Source organism: Symphodus melops, assembly GCF_947650265.1.
Source record: "Symphodus melops genome assembly, chromosome: 1".
NCBI classification, from domain to species: domain Eukaryota; kingdom Metazoa; phylum Chordata; class Actinopteri; order Labriformes; family Labridae; genus Symphodus; species Symphodus melops.
Window position 1 is genome coordinate 9,203,240 of NC_136691.1, and position 16,348 is coordinate 9,219,587.

At 42.0% G+C, this 16,348-nt stretch overlaps 1 protein-coding gene across 2 annotated transcripts in view; it reads left to right on the plus strand.

Annotated features, from left to right (window-relative positions):
* syne1a (spectrin repeat containing, nuclear envelope 1a) overlaps positions 1-16,348 on the plus strand; it is a 286,238-nt gene that overhangs the window by 88,026 nt on the left and 181,864 nt on the right. For both annotated transcript variants that reach the window (XM_079360699.1, XM_079360700.1), the window contains exons 90-114: positions 359-481; positions 664-846; positions 1,865-2,008; positions 4,177-4,407; positions 6,224-6,364; positions 7,762-7,878; positions 8,270-8,431; positions 8,839-9,033; positions 9,132-9,305; positions 11,301-11,492; positions 12,251-12,382; positions 12,501-12,598; positions 12,795-12,945; positions 13,113-13,241; positions 13,348-13,512; positions 13,593-13,808; positions 13,908-14,009; positions 14,113-14,232; positions 14,317-14,517; positions 14,614-14,787; positions 14,881-15,012; positions 15,119-15,315; positions 15,517-15,649; positions 15,763-15,945; positions 16,143-16,292. In XM_079360699.1, coding sequence (XP_079216825.1) covers positions 359-481; positions 664-846; positions 1,865-2,008; positions 4,177-4,407; positions 6,224-6,364; positions 7,762-7,878; positions 8,270-8,431; positions 8,839-9,033; positions 9,132-9,305; positions 11,301-11,492; positions 12,251-12,382; positions 12,501-12,598; positions 12,795-12,945; positions 13,113-13,241; positions 13,348-13,512; positions 13,593-13,808; positions 13,908-14,009; positions 14,113-14,232; positions 14,317-14,517; positions 14,614-14,787; positions 14,881-15,012; positions 15,119-15,315; positions 15,517-15,649; positions 15,763-15,945; positions 16,143-16,292 — 3,945 coding nt within the window. The remainder of the gene's footprint in view (positions 1-358; positions 482-663; positions 847-1,864; positions 2,009-4,176; positions 4,408-6,223; positions 6,365-7,761; positions 7,879-8,269; positions 8,432-8,838; positions 9,034-9,131; positions 9,306-11,300; positions 11,493-12,250; positions 12,383-12,500; positions 12,599-12,794; positions 12,946-13,112; positions 13,242-13,347; positions 13,513-13,592; positions 13,809-13,907; positions 14,010-14,112; positions 14,233-14,316; positions 14,518-14,613; positions 14,788-14,880; positions 15,013-15,118; positions 15,316-15,516; positions 15,650-15,762; positions 15,946-16,142; positions 16,293-16,348) is intronic.

The following is a 16,348-nucleotide window of genomic DNA, read 5'->3' on the forward strand; positions in this document are numbered from 1 at the left end:
GTCTTCTGATGACATATCCTTAGACTTGAAATACACCAAGATTGATTACAGAATGCAAATGAATTGTTCATCCGAAAAAGAGAGACCTGCGTTTTTATAGATATCTTAAACTGATGAGAATAGTTAAGGTTTGGATATACCTGTATTATGGAAAATGGCAAATAGAGATATTATGAATTAAATTATTATGCAATTTGCAGTTATATGTCAGAAACAACATTTTTTTTTATATCTTGTGATTTGTCAAATGTGTATTAAAGGCTTGAAACGTGGTTTGTTGTTGCAGTCACAAAACAATTAGCTGCCAATACTTTTATTTTTATTTGCTTTCCTTATATCTGTTTGGGTCATTTTTCAGGACATGTTGCGTTTGGAGGCAGAGGTAAAGATCCTCCATGCTGCTGTAGACCAGATCCAGGTCACACTAGCCTCCCCAGACCTCAACAGACTTAGTCTCCGAGAGCAGCTCACTCAAAGACAGGTAGTTATATATTATACATTTAAGCATTGTACGTTTAAGACATGGGCATGGGAACAGTTACAACAGGATATCCATGGACACACTGTAAACTTGTAAGAGGCTAATATGAACATGATAATGTATGATACCACGAGAATCAGTTTGTCCTCATGTTCTTACGTCCCCCTTTTTTCTTTTCTAAGCGTCTGTTGGTGGAAATGGAGGGCTTCAAGCAGCAGGTAGCAGCAGTACAGCAGTGTCAGAGCGCCCTCCGGCTTCCAGAGGAGGTAGTGGCCGGCCTGCCTGTTTGCCGCACAGCTCAGACTCTGCAGCAGGAGGCCAGCCAACTGCAGCATACCACGATACAGCAGTGCAATATCCTGCAGGTATAAGGCGCTCCTCATTTTATAAAGGCTGTTTATCAAACGTCACTGACAGATTATGTCAGATATAACAATAAGTTACAGAGCGGTCTTCGACTACCTATTAATTAAATAAGTAACACATCATAGTTATGCATGTGTTTTCAAATGATTATAATAATTTTTTTATTTTATAATGTCTAAATGTATTAAAATCAACCACTGTATATAGGACTATACCATGAATAGTAGTCTAAGTGCTCTCCCCTCCCTGTAGATGCCTTTGATTTCTCAGAGCCCCATCTGAACAGTGTTATCCTTCAATCCTTTGGTTCTGGCCTGTTTGTGCTCTTAAGCTCATTGTAGTAAAGATAAGCCTTTAGAGAAGCAGCAAGATACCTTCTGACACAGTCTGGAGGACAAACACTATGGCTTTTTGAACAAGTCAACTAAGAAGTAAAACAATACCATACCACGTTTATTTATATAGCACTTTAAATACAACCAACATTGTGCCAAAGTGCTTTACAATATACAAATACAACAGTCGTCCAACGTCAATCATACAAGATACAAAGCCACAAAATATCAAATACTCATCATGAAACTGAACAATGAATCAGTCAATCTGGTCTTGCTCAGTGTTAAGTTAAAAGTTAAATGCTGGGGTGCTGGTGGTGTAGTGGTTTTTGAAAGCACCCCATGTACAGAGGCAGTAGTCCTCTAAGTCGGTGTCCTGGGTTCAAATCTGACCTGTGGCCCCTTTCCTGCGTGTCATTTGACCAGAGAAGGTAGATGGGTTAAATGCACCCCTAAATGGCTGTTATGGACGCCCCACAGTTTAAAAACAAGCAAACAGCGAACCAACAGGGGTTGCAGACAAATATGTATGTGGCACTAAACCTTTGCCTTCAGTGGAACGGAAGCAAAAAAATGTGTATTTCTCCTCAGTTCAGTAATTTATAAATGTTTTATGATTCATTAAAAAAAAAAATGTAAAGGTGCACTTTTGTCCCTGACTTGTTGTGCTTTTCTTTCCCAGGAGGCCGTGGTGCAGTATGAACAGTATGAACAGGAAGTAAAGAACCTTCAGAGATTAATAGAAGAGGCTCACCGTATCATTCAAGATCGGCCCGTCTCCACCAATAACATACAGGAACTTCAGGCTCAAATACACCACCATGAGGTCAGAAAAAACACATATCTTTCTGGCTATTTGTTGAACTATGATTTATAACATACAAGCCTCCCACCCACCTGTGGTTTGAAACATATCCTCCCGAGCTATTCATTTGCTGCTAAAACAGCCGTAACAGTTCAGAAAGACTTTTTGAGTAGGATGATGGAAGCGAGCTTGAGGGATTTCCCCCGTTCATCCATGAATAGAGTTAGTGTCCTTTGGAACTGATGTTTGTCATTAGGCTGATGTCTGTGAAGTTCAATCCAAGGTTGTAGGAGGGGTTAAAGGTCAGGGCTTTTTGCAGACTCGTCAAATTCTACTACACTAAAATCAGAAAATAATAATAATGTTCCAACTGTAGTCAGTAGTGGCAACTTGATTAGAGGCCTGCCTTCTTCTCAAGTATCAGTTAAATTCAATTCAATTAAAAGCATTTGTTTGCAAGTTTCAATAACAATGTTGAAAAAAACAATGCACTTTTATTTGGATGGTACATAATAACAGTCAATTAAAAATGTAAAAAAAGGGTGCCATGACTGCACATGAAAATCAGACCCATAACAAAACACACACAAGGCAATATAACTTAATCTTTATAACTCTGAGTAAATCTGTCCTGATAAGTTAGATGTTGAAACAAAGCACAAGCACCTAAAAAAACAAAACATGAACTGTATTTCACCTATATTGATGACAGTATGACATGGGCTTTTTTTGTTGTTACTTTCCACAAAAGGAATGTAATTTGACTTTTCTAAAGAGGTCAACACCCTCAACAAAACATCTAAACAGACAGGAGACATTTAAGCACATAAATATATATTTCCTAGACTAAGATTAACTGTGTGTTAGTAAATTGTGTGAAGTATTGCAACTGTAGGCTTCAAGTTGTTGTAAAAACAATACAGAAATTCTGTTTTCAGAACAATGCCACCTTATATTCTGGGAGACTGTAGTGTTGTTGTGTCTCTGCAAGCCTATCTCACTCACATACCTCCTCTATCTGATGGTGCATAAAGATACAAATCTGCTTAGACTCCTGTTCGATGCAGTGTTGATGCGAAGTAGATATCTACCTGCATTTTACAAGCCTTGCACTTTCAGTTGTACTTTGCTGAGTAGGTGTGTTTGCTCTCTCATGCGCAGAGAGAGACAGAGAGAGAGAGAGAGAGAGAGAGAGAGAGAGAGCGAGAGAGAGAGAGAGAGAGGAAGGCAGGAGGAGGTTAGCACTGGGCAGAATAAAAACGAAAAGACCTGCAGAGTAACAGATCATATAACCCCCTTTTTTTTTTTTACTTTCTAACTTTTTCTGTTTGGTCTGATTTGATCTCAGAGAATATACATACCTAGCTGTCTGAATATAATTTCTAGTCACTGCAGTCTCTCCAGTGCTGCAGAGTGGCTTGGCATGGTTGTGTGTTTATGTCTGAGCTTGATCTCTAAGCTAAGCAGATAGCTGCAAGTCCACTGGCCCGTATAGTCACATGACCTGATTATCAGTGCATTGACCATCTGCGGGACAGAGAGTAGAAACTGGAGGAGGAGGAGGGAAGGAGGAGCTGGACCCTGGCCTGCCGGCTCATACCAGGGCTGTAATTTGACACCGTGTATGTCATTCTTCCCCTCTAAACACTCCCTCTCTACTTACGAGTCTCTTTTGTTGAAAAGAATCTGCCCCAAGGATTGGTGGAGGAGGGGAGCGTCAGGCGGAGGAAGGGGGGGCGGGTTGTTGCAGGCAGTGAGATCACTTCCTGTTTTTTTCTTGCCAATTGTGTATGTGTACGAGAGGGAGTGTCTGAGGGATTTTGAACTATTTCTGCGAGGGTCTCTGTCTCAACCAAACATCCTGTGTGTTGGCTTCACCGCTGCTCTTAGCCACCCGCCTCTGTGCTGCTCTGATTGGCTCAAACACACAGAAGAGAGAGCCAGAGAGAAAAGAGAGAGAGAGTGAGGCACTGCTTTTCTCTTTCTACGCTTACAGACTGTGAAGCCAAAAGTGAGGGACCATTGAAGGAGGAGAATGCGTACACTCCACTTACTCCTCTCACACCGGCATCACGTTCAAAGCTGAACCGGCTCAGCCTCCCTTTTCTCTTGTCATTGCGGACTGAACCACACTCTCCTGACCCTGGGGGGTGGTGGTGTTTTCTGTTTTGGGGGGGATGTTTTGACAGGAGCTGGCCCAGAAGATCCGTGGCTACCAGGAGCAGATTGCCTCGCTCCACTCCAAGTGTAAGATGCTGACCGTGAAAGCCAAACACGCCACCATGCTGCTGACAGTGAACGAGGTGGAGGGCTTCTCAGACGGCATGGATGACCTGAGTGATGAGGAGCTGCCCAGCGCCGTGGCTGCTAATGACACCGCCTCCAACCAGCAGCTTCCAGCACACCCCTCTGTTGTCATGGTGAGTGGCAAAGCCTGTTTTAAACAAATGGCTCGGCTGTAATGTTTTCTTGCTTGATCTGTTACTGTGTATGCATGTGTTGCATCTATCTATTCATCCATCCGTTACTGCTCAAACCACAAGTTTCCGAGGGATACAAGACACATCAAGACTCCCTCTAAGGCTCGATAGGAGTGTCCTCACTTCAACTCTTTGGCTTTATCATTTGTCAAGGAACAGCTTACAAAGTTATATGGGTTCAATTCAAATATTCCAAATGTGAGCCCATGGCTTTATTTTAGTATGAAATTGAGCAGCAGTGGACCTCCAGTTGGTTGGCCTTGATATTTTGAATTCCAGGTTTATATTACACTTTGTGTCCCTGACATTATTCTGCTGCCTTTTCTCTTCACGTCAGTTTTTTTTTGTCTAGAACAGAAATAAGTTAAGTGTTACTATTTTAGCTGTTTCCTCTTGTGTATTACCGTGTTCATACTGTGCGTGCTGTGTCACTTCACTGTGCTAAATATTAGCCTGAATCTGTTTGACTATTAATACAGATTCATCATACATGGCTTGATCTTTTTTTCTTCTTGTGTTTGCACATAAGGAGACTGCCTCGACACCACACACATCTCTTCCTGTGTGACTTTATGTCTGATTTAGATTTCTTTGCTTCCTCGCTGTTACTGCTGTTTGTGGTTCGTATGGTTTTAGCAGGACAGGAAACAGGATATTACTGTATAATTGTGTGTGATGGTGTGTGAGCACAACATGAAAGGTTGGTGTGTCGCACAAGTTGCTAGGGCTGTTGCTTGTTTAGTGACTGTAAGCATAGTTAGCCCTGTGTCATTGTTAGCATTAGTTTTAACAGGTCTGCTCAGTGTCTAAGTAATCTAACTGTGAATAATCTTGATTTTCCCACACATGCCTGTGTGCTGATGCTTACTGTTGGGTTGTATTGCATCATTAAGCCCGGGAAAGTCCTCCATATATATATAAAAAAGGCCTTCAGTCAGTCAGCATAGCTCTGCATTTACTGCCAAAAAAAGGCCCAGTTGGGTTTGGCTCACATTTAAGCTCTGCCTCGCTACTGAAGCATGCAGGCACACAGACAACTGTGCTACTTCGAGGACAGCTGCTGCAGCTGTATTTGCTAATTTAATCTACGTGGAACATGGCGAGCTTTAGCTATGCTAAGAGTTTGCCTTTATATTCCTTTGGATCTCTCAGGACTTATTCTTCTTACTTTTCATATCACTTGCCAGAATGTGATTATCTTTGCAAAGAGAAAGATTCCAGGCAAAACATAACTTTAAGTTAAAAGTTTCAAGAATATTAAGCGTGTCTTGGTGGTGGATGTCGGTAACAGAAAGGAAATGACTGTGGTTCTGAAACTGCACCTCTACAACATGTCTGAGAATGTGTGTGGTGCGAGCAGTGTTAGTACTGTGTACTTAAGTGTAACTTTTAACTTCCTGGTAATGCACAATCCTTTCCCGTGATGCGTCCTGTAAAAAAATCACTGCGGCTTATTCATCAACATCAATAAGCCTGTACAATGGCAAACGTGTTGCAGAGTTTAATGTACAGTATATGGCAGCAATGTGATCTAACTGGTCTTCTTTGAGTGTTTTCTGATTACTTCAATTCAATTAATAAGCTATGCAATCTGCCTAACCTGCACTTCCCCGTTAATTTTAACACTTCCTCTTCTTCTCTCTCTTCTTTTCCCCCCGGCTGCCTCCTCACCCCTTTGATCCGGGCCTTTTCTGTTTGGTACCCCACCTGCTTCCCCTGATGTGTGTTTTTGTTGTGTGGGGTGTATGCGGGTCAGATGACAGCCGGCCGTTGCCACACGCTCCTGTCCCCTGTGACGGAGGAGTCAGGGGAAGAGGGCACGAACAGTGAAGTTTCCTCTCCCCCTGCCTGCCGCTCTCCCTCCCCAGGAGCTAATGTTGACGCTCCTCTTAACCAGGTACTGCAAACCCCCATCCTGGTTACTTCCAAAGCTCGCCAGCATCCTCGTGACTCATCCTAACTTACATATTAACATTGTCAGATTTATATTTAACGTGTTGAATTATTAATCGAACATCATCATTTGACAAAAACTTCAACCTTGGCAGCAAAAGATGTCCATCCTTGTGAGATGACTGAAGTTGACTTTGTGTTTGCTTTGTGACATAAAGGCTACATGAGTGAGGCTTTTTACTTTTTTGCAACACTGCTTCAAAGATATTTGTACACCCCAGGACATGGAGAGATGTTAACTATTCATCTCATTCCAATATTTATACTTTTAGTATTGATACTTTTTGATACCATTTTTGAAATTATATACTCTAAGTTTTGTTTTATTATCAACAGTATTGAAAGTACTGAAGCTTTAAATAACTACAGATCTTTAGTCATATTTTTTAACTTAAAGATAGAAAGAGCACCGTCTACATTGCACAAATTGTATCGACACAATGCTAATGCTAACATTTAGACAATGTGTTAGAGTTTTTACTCAATTCGCAGAGTTAGGATGGACATGTTTACTCTGCACGCCTTCCCATCACCACCACCTCACTCCCATCATTAAACAATGACTTCTCCATCATTGCCATGAACACAAAGGATGATTCAGACAGCTGGCGAGTTGCTAAACTACCCCTGCTTTCCCTTTTTTTTGATCAGCATTTTTGCAAATTTCATTTGCGAAAGGATATTTCTTTGCCACTTGCTTTTTGCTGAGGTGAAAATGAGTGAACATGGCTAGGTCAGCACAAAGGAGCTACTGTACTGTACGTGTGTCATGTATGACTCCGAACGATGGAGCAGTGACACAGCTGTGCTTTGTTTTACTGGTATAAATAAAAAAGGCCTGATTGAACTGTATCGACTGTTGAAAAATGTGTCTACAGTAGCTGTGTCTTTGTCACTGAGACTCGCTGTTGGAAGAAGACTAAAATCAATTAGGTCAAAGGCAGTTGAAAAGAGGCCAATGGAAGGGGACTGAAGAGAGTTTAAAATGATCTACACAGTAATTTGACCTCAATGTCAAAACAAAACTGACTCACAAAAAGTGCCTGTTATTCTTACAGTATGGTCCATATTCTGTCTGCGGCAGTATGTGAGACAATGAATCAATAACCTATGGTTTGATTGTTATCTCAATTAAAAAAACGCCCCCTCCCAAAAATGTATGGCCCTTTTAATTTATCTCTCTATCATAAACAGTATTTATGTTACTACTTTTGAAAGCATCTTATTGTTTTTCGGATGGTTACAATACATTACTATTTGGCACTCATTGGCGGTGACAGTATTACTGAGGACGTAACACCAGAAACATTTCAGCTGTACATCCCTCTCTTTTTCCCCCAGCAGGGTCGAGGTACGCTAAGCCGAGCGCCTCTCCAGGAACTCTATGATCCATCCATGGAGTCCAGTTCTGCTAACCTGGACGACCTGCAGAGATCCTGGGAAACACTAAAGAATGTGGTATGTTAACTATTATGATCTAAATAAAAGCACTTATAAAATGTAAAAGTTAGTTCCCAATGCCAGAAACTAAACATTTCCTGCAACTACTTTAGTAGTCTGACCTGACAAGAAGATAACAGTTTCAGAGATGGATTTAAACTTAGAAATCCTCATTCCTTACTGTCAGCAAAATTCACATTTTAATAGGGATAGGGAACTTTTTAGGATAAGGAAGCTACTGGGCAGTTATGACAGTATTGAAATATTATTCAATTCAAATGAGTCCTCCAACCATCTCTGTGACTACAAATCATTAGAACATTTATTATTTTATTCAACTCTTCTGACACCCTGGTCCCCTTGTATCTTCAATCTACCATATTTTCGTTTTCTTTCCCTCCTACCACAGATCAGTGAGAAGCAGAAGAGTCTGTATGAGGCTCTGGAACGTCAGCAGCATTATCAAGAGTCCCTTCAGTCCATCTCCACGAAGATGGAGTCCATCGAGGGATCTCTCAATGAGAGCCTGGAGCCCAGCAAGAGCCCAGAGAGCCAGATGGCTGCACACCAGGTGAGGGAGAGGAGGGGGAAAAAGGGTTCTGGAGGTTTTGGAGAAATAGTAATATCGTGTGCAGGATAAAGAAAAGGGGGAGTGGTGTGCAGTAAAGACTGAAACACTGAATGTAGAAGGTGATATTTAATGTAAAATCAATGGCAGACAGAAGACGTCTCTTGGTGAAAAGACAAGCCAGCGAGATTAACTGAGAGGCTTAGTATTGCACTTGGCCATGCAATGGTTGAATAGGTGAGACTGCATGGCTCTGCTGATCTCTGTTGCTATGCCAACAACACACTGACAGCAGATACAGCTCCCATTTGTAGTGTTGCTCTCTAACAAATTTAAGCATTTCTTCTTTCGTTGCTGTTTCCTGCCATCTTTTTTTCAAATCTCTTCTTCCTTTTCCGCTTTCGGTCCAGGCTCTAATGGACGAGATCCTGATGCTGCAGGATGAGATCGGCGAGTTACAGACGTGTTTCTCTGAGGAGTTGGCAGACAGTGACAGTGATGGGGAGCCGGGTGATCAGCTGGCTCTTCAGTCTACTCTCACTGTGCTGGGAGAGAGGATGGCAACAATTCGAATGAAGGCTTCTGGGAAACGGCAGCTACTGGAGGTTGGCATTCAAAGTTGATTACCAATATGAATACTTTAACTCGAGTTGAACCCGAGTTTGCATACTACATCATACTTGTCTGTCTCTGATTGATGCAGGAGAAACTAAGTGAGCAGCTGGAAGAGCAGCGGCAGGAACAGGCCTTACAGCGTTATCACAGCGAGGCCGCAGAGCTGGACCACTGGTTACTGAGCACTCGTGCCACTCTGAGCTCTGCTTTACAGCCCCTGAACGAAGACCTGGACATGGAGGAGCAGCTCACAGACTGTCAGGTGACACATTTCTGCTCTTATTCTGTAACTGTTTTCTTAAGACTCTTAAGGGTAAATTCAGGCAGATTATGTTCACTTTACTGCTCTCCTTATTTACATGACATTTTTGAAGTTTGCTGTAATGATTCAGTTGTTTTAGGGATCACAGGTAAGACTGGATGCTACAGTAATATTAAAAAAAAAGTTATCAAAGGTTGAAGTATGACTGGCTGTGTCACTGTTCCAACTATAGCGCCTATCACTGGACTCTTTCCCTCCGTATTATGTCGCTGTTAGTATTTCAGTCACGTATCAACTGTCCACTCAAAACCCAGAGGAGGAATTTCACACAGAGAACTGGACAAGTTCTCTATTGTCTACAAAGTTGACTCTTTTTGTAGGGATTAGGACAATGGGATTAAGATTAGGGTCCTACCCTGCATCTCTCCCTGATTATCCTCTGCACTAGTCCTTAGTCATTTAATTCACTTCAATTTTCTTCAGTTTAAAATATTAGATTAAGTTATTTTTTTGTGGAGTATCATTGATCACAAATCTGCTTCCCAGAGAACGATATAATTTTTATTTATTTATTCATTCATTTTTAGAGACGGTGTGGAACTGGGAATTAAAGTTCAACATTTTTTAATAGCATTTCCTCTGCTTCTCATTGCCGTGTCTACTCACACTTGCTGAAGAAAGTGTTTATGTATGCACCTTGACCCATTAATAGTATATATAAAGTATTGATATCGATTAATTAAGAATACACACATTAACTGCTCTAATGATGTGCTGGTATAGCTCTTTTTATGGAAACACAATACCTCTTCAAAACTGATGGAATTAAATGACATAAAAAATCATTCTCTGATGATTGGCTTCTTAGCAGTTGTTTGTCAAGTAAAAAAAGACATGTTTAAAGTGTATGTTTGTTTGTAACAGCCAAGAGTCAGTAAGCTGATTAAAGCTCACATATGGCTTCTGTTGAGCTGAAGTCTTAAGATCCGGCCGCTGCGGATCCTCATCTCCAGGGGGTAAAAACTGTCGGCAAGCATGGATTATTTATTGCAATAGATATATTATATACACACACACTCACTGGAAAAGTCAGACATGAGGAAAACTATAAGGTTAGAGGGATGTGGTAAAGTGGTGAGAGAAAGGTGGAACTGGGTGTTGGTCTGCTGGGGCAGGGAACAGGCAGTACATACTTGTTTAGAATAGAGAATGTTTTTGCTGAGTCATGTTTAAACCACCTGTGAGGAACTTTCAGTTTGGGTTGATTTTGGTGACCCACCTGCAACAAAGTAATACTTGTTGTGTCTGAGCCGATCCTGGAAGAAAACAAATGAACCAACATGGAAATCACGACACTCAAAAGTGAATCAGCTCATAGGTCTGTGCGTCTAACATACAATCTGTATTCTTTTCTACAGTGTTGCCCTTTTAACACACACGACAAGCTAAGATTTGAAAATACAACCATACTATTCACAAGCTTGTTGTGGGAAGGAAAGAGTTGAGAATAGAGATGTTTTACCGTCCCAGTAAATCAGGACAGCGCTGAATAGAGAGGGGAAAAAAGTACTAAAGCAGCTCGCTTCACTGTTCAGAAAAAAATACTCCCCGGAGAATGACGTCCCCATCTTGGCCAAGGGCCCTTGTATCCTGGTGTGAAAGGAGGGGATACAACCTTAATCCCCCTCTTTTCCACCTCCATTCAATTGTACCAAACCACGCACACAGGCCGGACGTTGAAGGGGAGGGTCTCTTTTCTCTTGTTTCTCCTGCTCAGAAATGTGAAAGAAGAATCAGTTGGATATGTTGAAAAGGATTTTGAAGGGAAACAGAGCAAGCTTAGAATAGAGTTAGAGAATTCACAAGATAACATGTGTATCTTTAGAAGAGGGAAGCAAAGAGAAGATGACATCACACAGTTGGGACTTTATGTTGGTTACTCTTGATTCAAAGTTTTAGTTTGGTTATAACATACTGTAATTATTGCCTTTTCAGAATATGCTGTTTGAGATTGAGCAGAAAGTGTCGTATCTGTCCGAGCTGTCCATCCACAGCGAGAGCTTGCTGCTCGAGGGTCGAGCTGAGACCAAGGGAGAAGCGGAGCAGCTCAGCCTCAAACTGCGCTCGCTCAAAGATAGCCTGCTCGAGCTGCAGCAGATGCTACAGGACAAACAAGTTGACATACAGGTGAGATCAGTGGTCATTCTTCCCATGACTTCCCATTCCTTCAGTTTCCTCCGTCGACACATGAACACATTTCCATAACCCAGCCTTTCCTTCCTCCCTGCCTCTGTGTCATTTCTGTTGTGCCGTCCAGCATTATGTGACTCTTTGTTAAAGTATCAATGGTAGTATTGTCTAAATACTAAAGGTCATGTCATGCTCCTTCATAAAAGTCCACTGTTTTTCACAATGAAACAATAAGCGCCTGTGTCTCTCACAATGGGAACTCTTACAACAGCCAAAAAGATGCTACCTCATCACATACTAACTCTGAATCGACTGCGCCAGGTGTGTTTTTGATGACACAACTTTTGGTCGTTTTTTTTTTTTTTTTTTTTTTTGTGGTTTTGTCTCTCTTGGAAAAACAACTACATTTTCCTTTTAAATCCTTGAATTACTACTTAAAAATATTTATCTTCTGAAGAAAACCCTTGGTTTTAGTATCAGCCTCTTCAATTGTCTCTCTATAGGAAAATATTTTTACTCATTCTGTGCTGTGTGTACAGTATGTTTTATTTTAAAAGGACTCAAAAATATGGACTCATTTTGACAATCTTAGCAGGATATTATTGAACACAAAAAACCCATCATGAAATAGACCTCACCTGAATTTATGTAATATATTTATATGTACCAGATTCAATGTGACCACCTACTGTATTTCTTTCTTTGTTGTTTTCCCTTCTGACAAAGTGTTTGGGCATTGTTCTGTCTTCATCCAGGGTTCATTGCAGGAGCAGGAAGACAGTGAGACGGATACATCTCTCTCCCAGAGTCCTAATGTCCAGGATTGGCTTTCTCAGGCTCGATCCTCGCGAACACAGCAGCAACACGACAACCTACTTCGACAGAGGGTAAGAGGAAAATGAAGTTTGCAGAGCTCTTTAATTTCAGGGCCGTTTTGTAATTCCTACATGAATCTGATGACATATCAAAGTGTGATGGCCTAAATTCTTGATGGTGTCTTCCTAGGAGCTGCAAGAGCAGGTAGCTGAACAGAGGAGGCTGCTCCAGTCTGTCGCCAGTGTTGGAGAAGAGTTACTGAACCAGACCACACCCAATGGGGACAGGTACGGCCTTCTCTTTCCTACTCAAGCACGTTTATTCCTCCTACAAAATGAAGACGTTTACTGCTGAGTATGTTAGTGATTATTATTTTTTGATATGTTGGTTTAAAAAAAAGTAGACGAGCACTTAGATTCAATCTTGCTGGTCAGATTACATTCAGAAGTCTCTAATGATAAAACACTCTTTGAACCCCCACAGTGAAATATCCGTCCCTGGAGGAGTGTTGCTGGAGCCTGAGACCTCGTCTCCCTTAGACCAGCTGAGGCAGCGCTGGAAAAACCTGAATAAAGATCAGAAGACAAAGTTGAAGCTCTCCCTTAACTCATTTGAACAGGACCAGCTGAGCCCGGTACACATCACACATCCTGGGTTTTGTTAAAACTTTAGTTTTTACTGTTTTCTTTTGTCCTAAGCTCACTATCTTAATACATCCTTTGTGTAAATATACACCGTTCATGTTACGTTCTCTGTAATTCTGATCTTCTCATGTCGTTAATATGACGCTCTCATGATCAGGTTCTCCACCGATCCCGCCTGTCCAGTCCTAGCATGGTGTTCAGAAGTGACTTTGTCAGCCAGGACTGTCCTTCACCCGCAGCTTTGTTTGAATCCTGCAGCCAGAATCTGGAAAGACTCGCCCAAGAGGTAACTCTTACTTTTTCTACCTTTTTATATCTCCCTCGTCCTTTATTACCTTGTTAAAGAACCAAAATAATAATCTTAGAAAATGTTCTTTGTTCTCCCTCTTCAGGGGGGAAATGGTGACTGTAAAGTGATAGAAGGGACGACAGTCCAGAAGGACCTTTATGCTGCTGTTTCAGCAGCCTCCTCCTGGTTGGATGCTGCAGAAAATCAGTTGCTCTCTGGTCCAGTTCTACTGTCTGAAGATACAGAGACACAGCTTACAAATCTAGAGGTATTAAATGCAACAACAACAAAAACTGGATAGAAGAAGAAGAAGAGAAATATGTGACTCACCTGAGCTCCTCTTTTCAGGGTCTTCATAAGGAGCTGAAGGTGCTGACCAGTGAGGTGAACCTGTGCAGAGACCTTCTGGGTGGAGGAGCGGGTGTGATGTGTGGAGGAGAGGAGCGAGGCCTAATGGGGGACACGTTAGAGGGTCTGAAGGAGAGGATGAGCCTCCTGGAATCCACCCTGGACCTACAGTGTGACAGCATGAGGGACAGGCTGCAGGAGCACTCAAGCTTCCAGGTACTATGGCAAGACTGTCAAACCAGCAGTCTGATTTTAACTGAACTTTAAGCATCCTTTTTTTCTTCGTGTGAGAATTGTTTGTGTTTTTCCTGCTAGAATGAACTGAGGTTGCTTTTCACGGCTCTGAGTGAAAGTAAACACCAGTTGTTACAGAAAATGGCTTGCACTGTGGACAGACCTGCATCCAAACAGATAGAGGTATTTCACTCACTGATCGAGGATGGATTCAACACATAAGAAACGTTATCATAATGAGCCTCTGAGAAGAAAGTTGAATTGAATTTGTTGCATTTTTTTGTAGACTTTGTCAGAGGTGGATGAGAGTCTGAAAGAGATTGAGCAGAGAGTTACAGATCTGAAGACTAGATCAGAGAGACTCCAACCCGACCAAATCTCCAACCAGGAGTTTCTCAAACTACAGGTAATTTAAACTCTTTGCACCCCAAGACTCATAACCTCCAAGTACTTTAATTATTCTTGACTGAGTGTTGATTGTTTTGTTCAGGATACATATGAGGAACTAGTGCTGATGGTTGGATCCCGACGGAGCAGCCTGAACCATGGCCTATCGCTCAAGGCTCAGTATGAAGCTGCACTTCACGACCTTACAGACCTGGTGGACACGGCTCAGGACAAGATGGCAGCTGATCAGAAGATGACTGTGGCTTCTGTCATTGAGGTTCAGATGCTATTGGACAAACACAAGGTAATCATGGTGTTAGTCAAGGGGTTAGCATTCGACAGAAACTCAGAGTTCATCTTGGACCACATGTGTCTTTTAACGTGTTTTCCATGAATACAGGAGTTTTTCCATGGTCTGGAATGCCATATGATCCTCACCCAGACGTTTTACAGCAAAGTATCTGGTCTGGTGGCACAGAGGGGAAGCCAGGTCCTAGAGGAGACGATGGCCTTGGCCCACAGTGTGCTGAAACAGGCCCACAGGCGAGGGGTGGAGCTGGAGGGCGTACTGGAGGTGGGAGTGTGTGACTACAAGAGAGAGAGAACTTGTATTAAACCTTACAAAGAATAAAAATAACTTTCATTATATTTTTCCTCTTTGTGACAGTCATGGAGCAGACTTGTGGAAGAGTACCAGGCTCTGTGTAGACAACTGGAGGCCGTGGAGTGTAGCATCCCCACTGTAGGCCTGGTGGAAGAAACAGAGGAAAGACTTGTTGAAAGGATCAGTCTCTATCAGGTAAAGAACCTGATACAGACTTGACAAACAAATGTGTTTAAAAAAATGTTGTGACAAGATGAGTACATGATGTTTCTTATTCAATAACTGCCTGTGCATCATCTAGCATCTAAAGGCCAGTCTGACGGAGCATCAGCCCCAGCTGTACCAAGTCCTGGAGGAGGGCAAGAGGCTTCTTTTGTCTGTTGGCTGCTCTGACCTGAAGAACCAGTTAACCCAGTTGGGAGAACACTGGCTGTCTTCCACCACCAAGGTCAACAAGGAGTTGCACCGCCTCGACTCCACGCTTAAACACTGGAGCAGGTCAGGCTCTAAAAATGGGCGTTTTTTTATTATTATTATTATTATTAATATTTGAAAGTGTGTCAGTATCCATATGACAGATCATTTTTTGTTGCTATGTAAGTCTGACAAAATGTTTCTATTATCCCGTTCGAGATTCAAAGAGAGTCTGAATATTTTTTAACGAAGTGTTTTTTACATTCTCCTCTGTATACATTTCAGATACCAAAGTGAGTCAGCAGAATTGAGCCACTGGTTGCAGTCGGCTCTAGACCGGCTGGAGTTCTGGACAACACAGTCAGTGACGGTGCCTCAGGAGCTGGAGACAGTCAGAGACCACCTCTATGCCTTCCTGGTTAGTTTGGTTATCACATGAGCAATAACATAATCACTGCAGACTTTATAAATACACCTTTGATTCCACCGTCTTTCTTCTTCTCCCACTGACTTTTTTTTTGTTTTTCACAGGAGTTTTCCAAAGAGGTTGATGCGAAGTCGTCTCTTCGTTCATCTGTGCTAAGCACAGGCAACCAACTTCTGCGATTGAAGAGAGTTGATACGGCTGGTCTCAGGACAGCGCTGGGTCAGATCGACACCCAGTGGGCTGAGCTGCTGACTCGAATTCCTGTTGTGCAAGAGAAGCTACACCAGGTCTGATGACATTACTAAGTGGTTTTCAATTGACATCCCTTTTTTTTTTTGCCATCATTTTTTAAAATGAAAAAATGTCAATGTTTTAATTCACTTGGTAGAAGTATTGGTATAAGCCTTACCATAACCGCTGATGAGTTTGTGAAATAGTTTTTGGTTTTTGTCACGTTATTAAGCCCTCAGCTTTCATCCCTCAGTTGCAGATGGAGAAACTGGCATCACGGCACGCCATCACTGAGCTGATGAGCTGGATTTCTCTCATGGAGAACATCATAGAGGAAGACCAGGACAAAATCATAGGAGCTGTAGGCTCAGAGGTGGTGCAGAACTTCTTGCAGAAGTATAAGGTACGCTACAGTTTAACACTTTAGTTGTAGTAATCTGGTCAGGCTGCAACATTTTA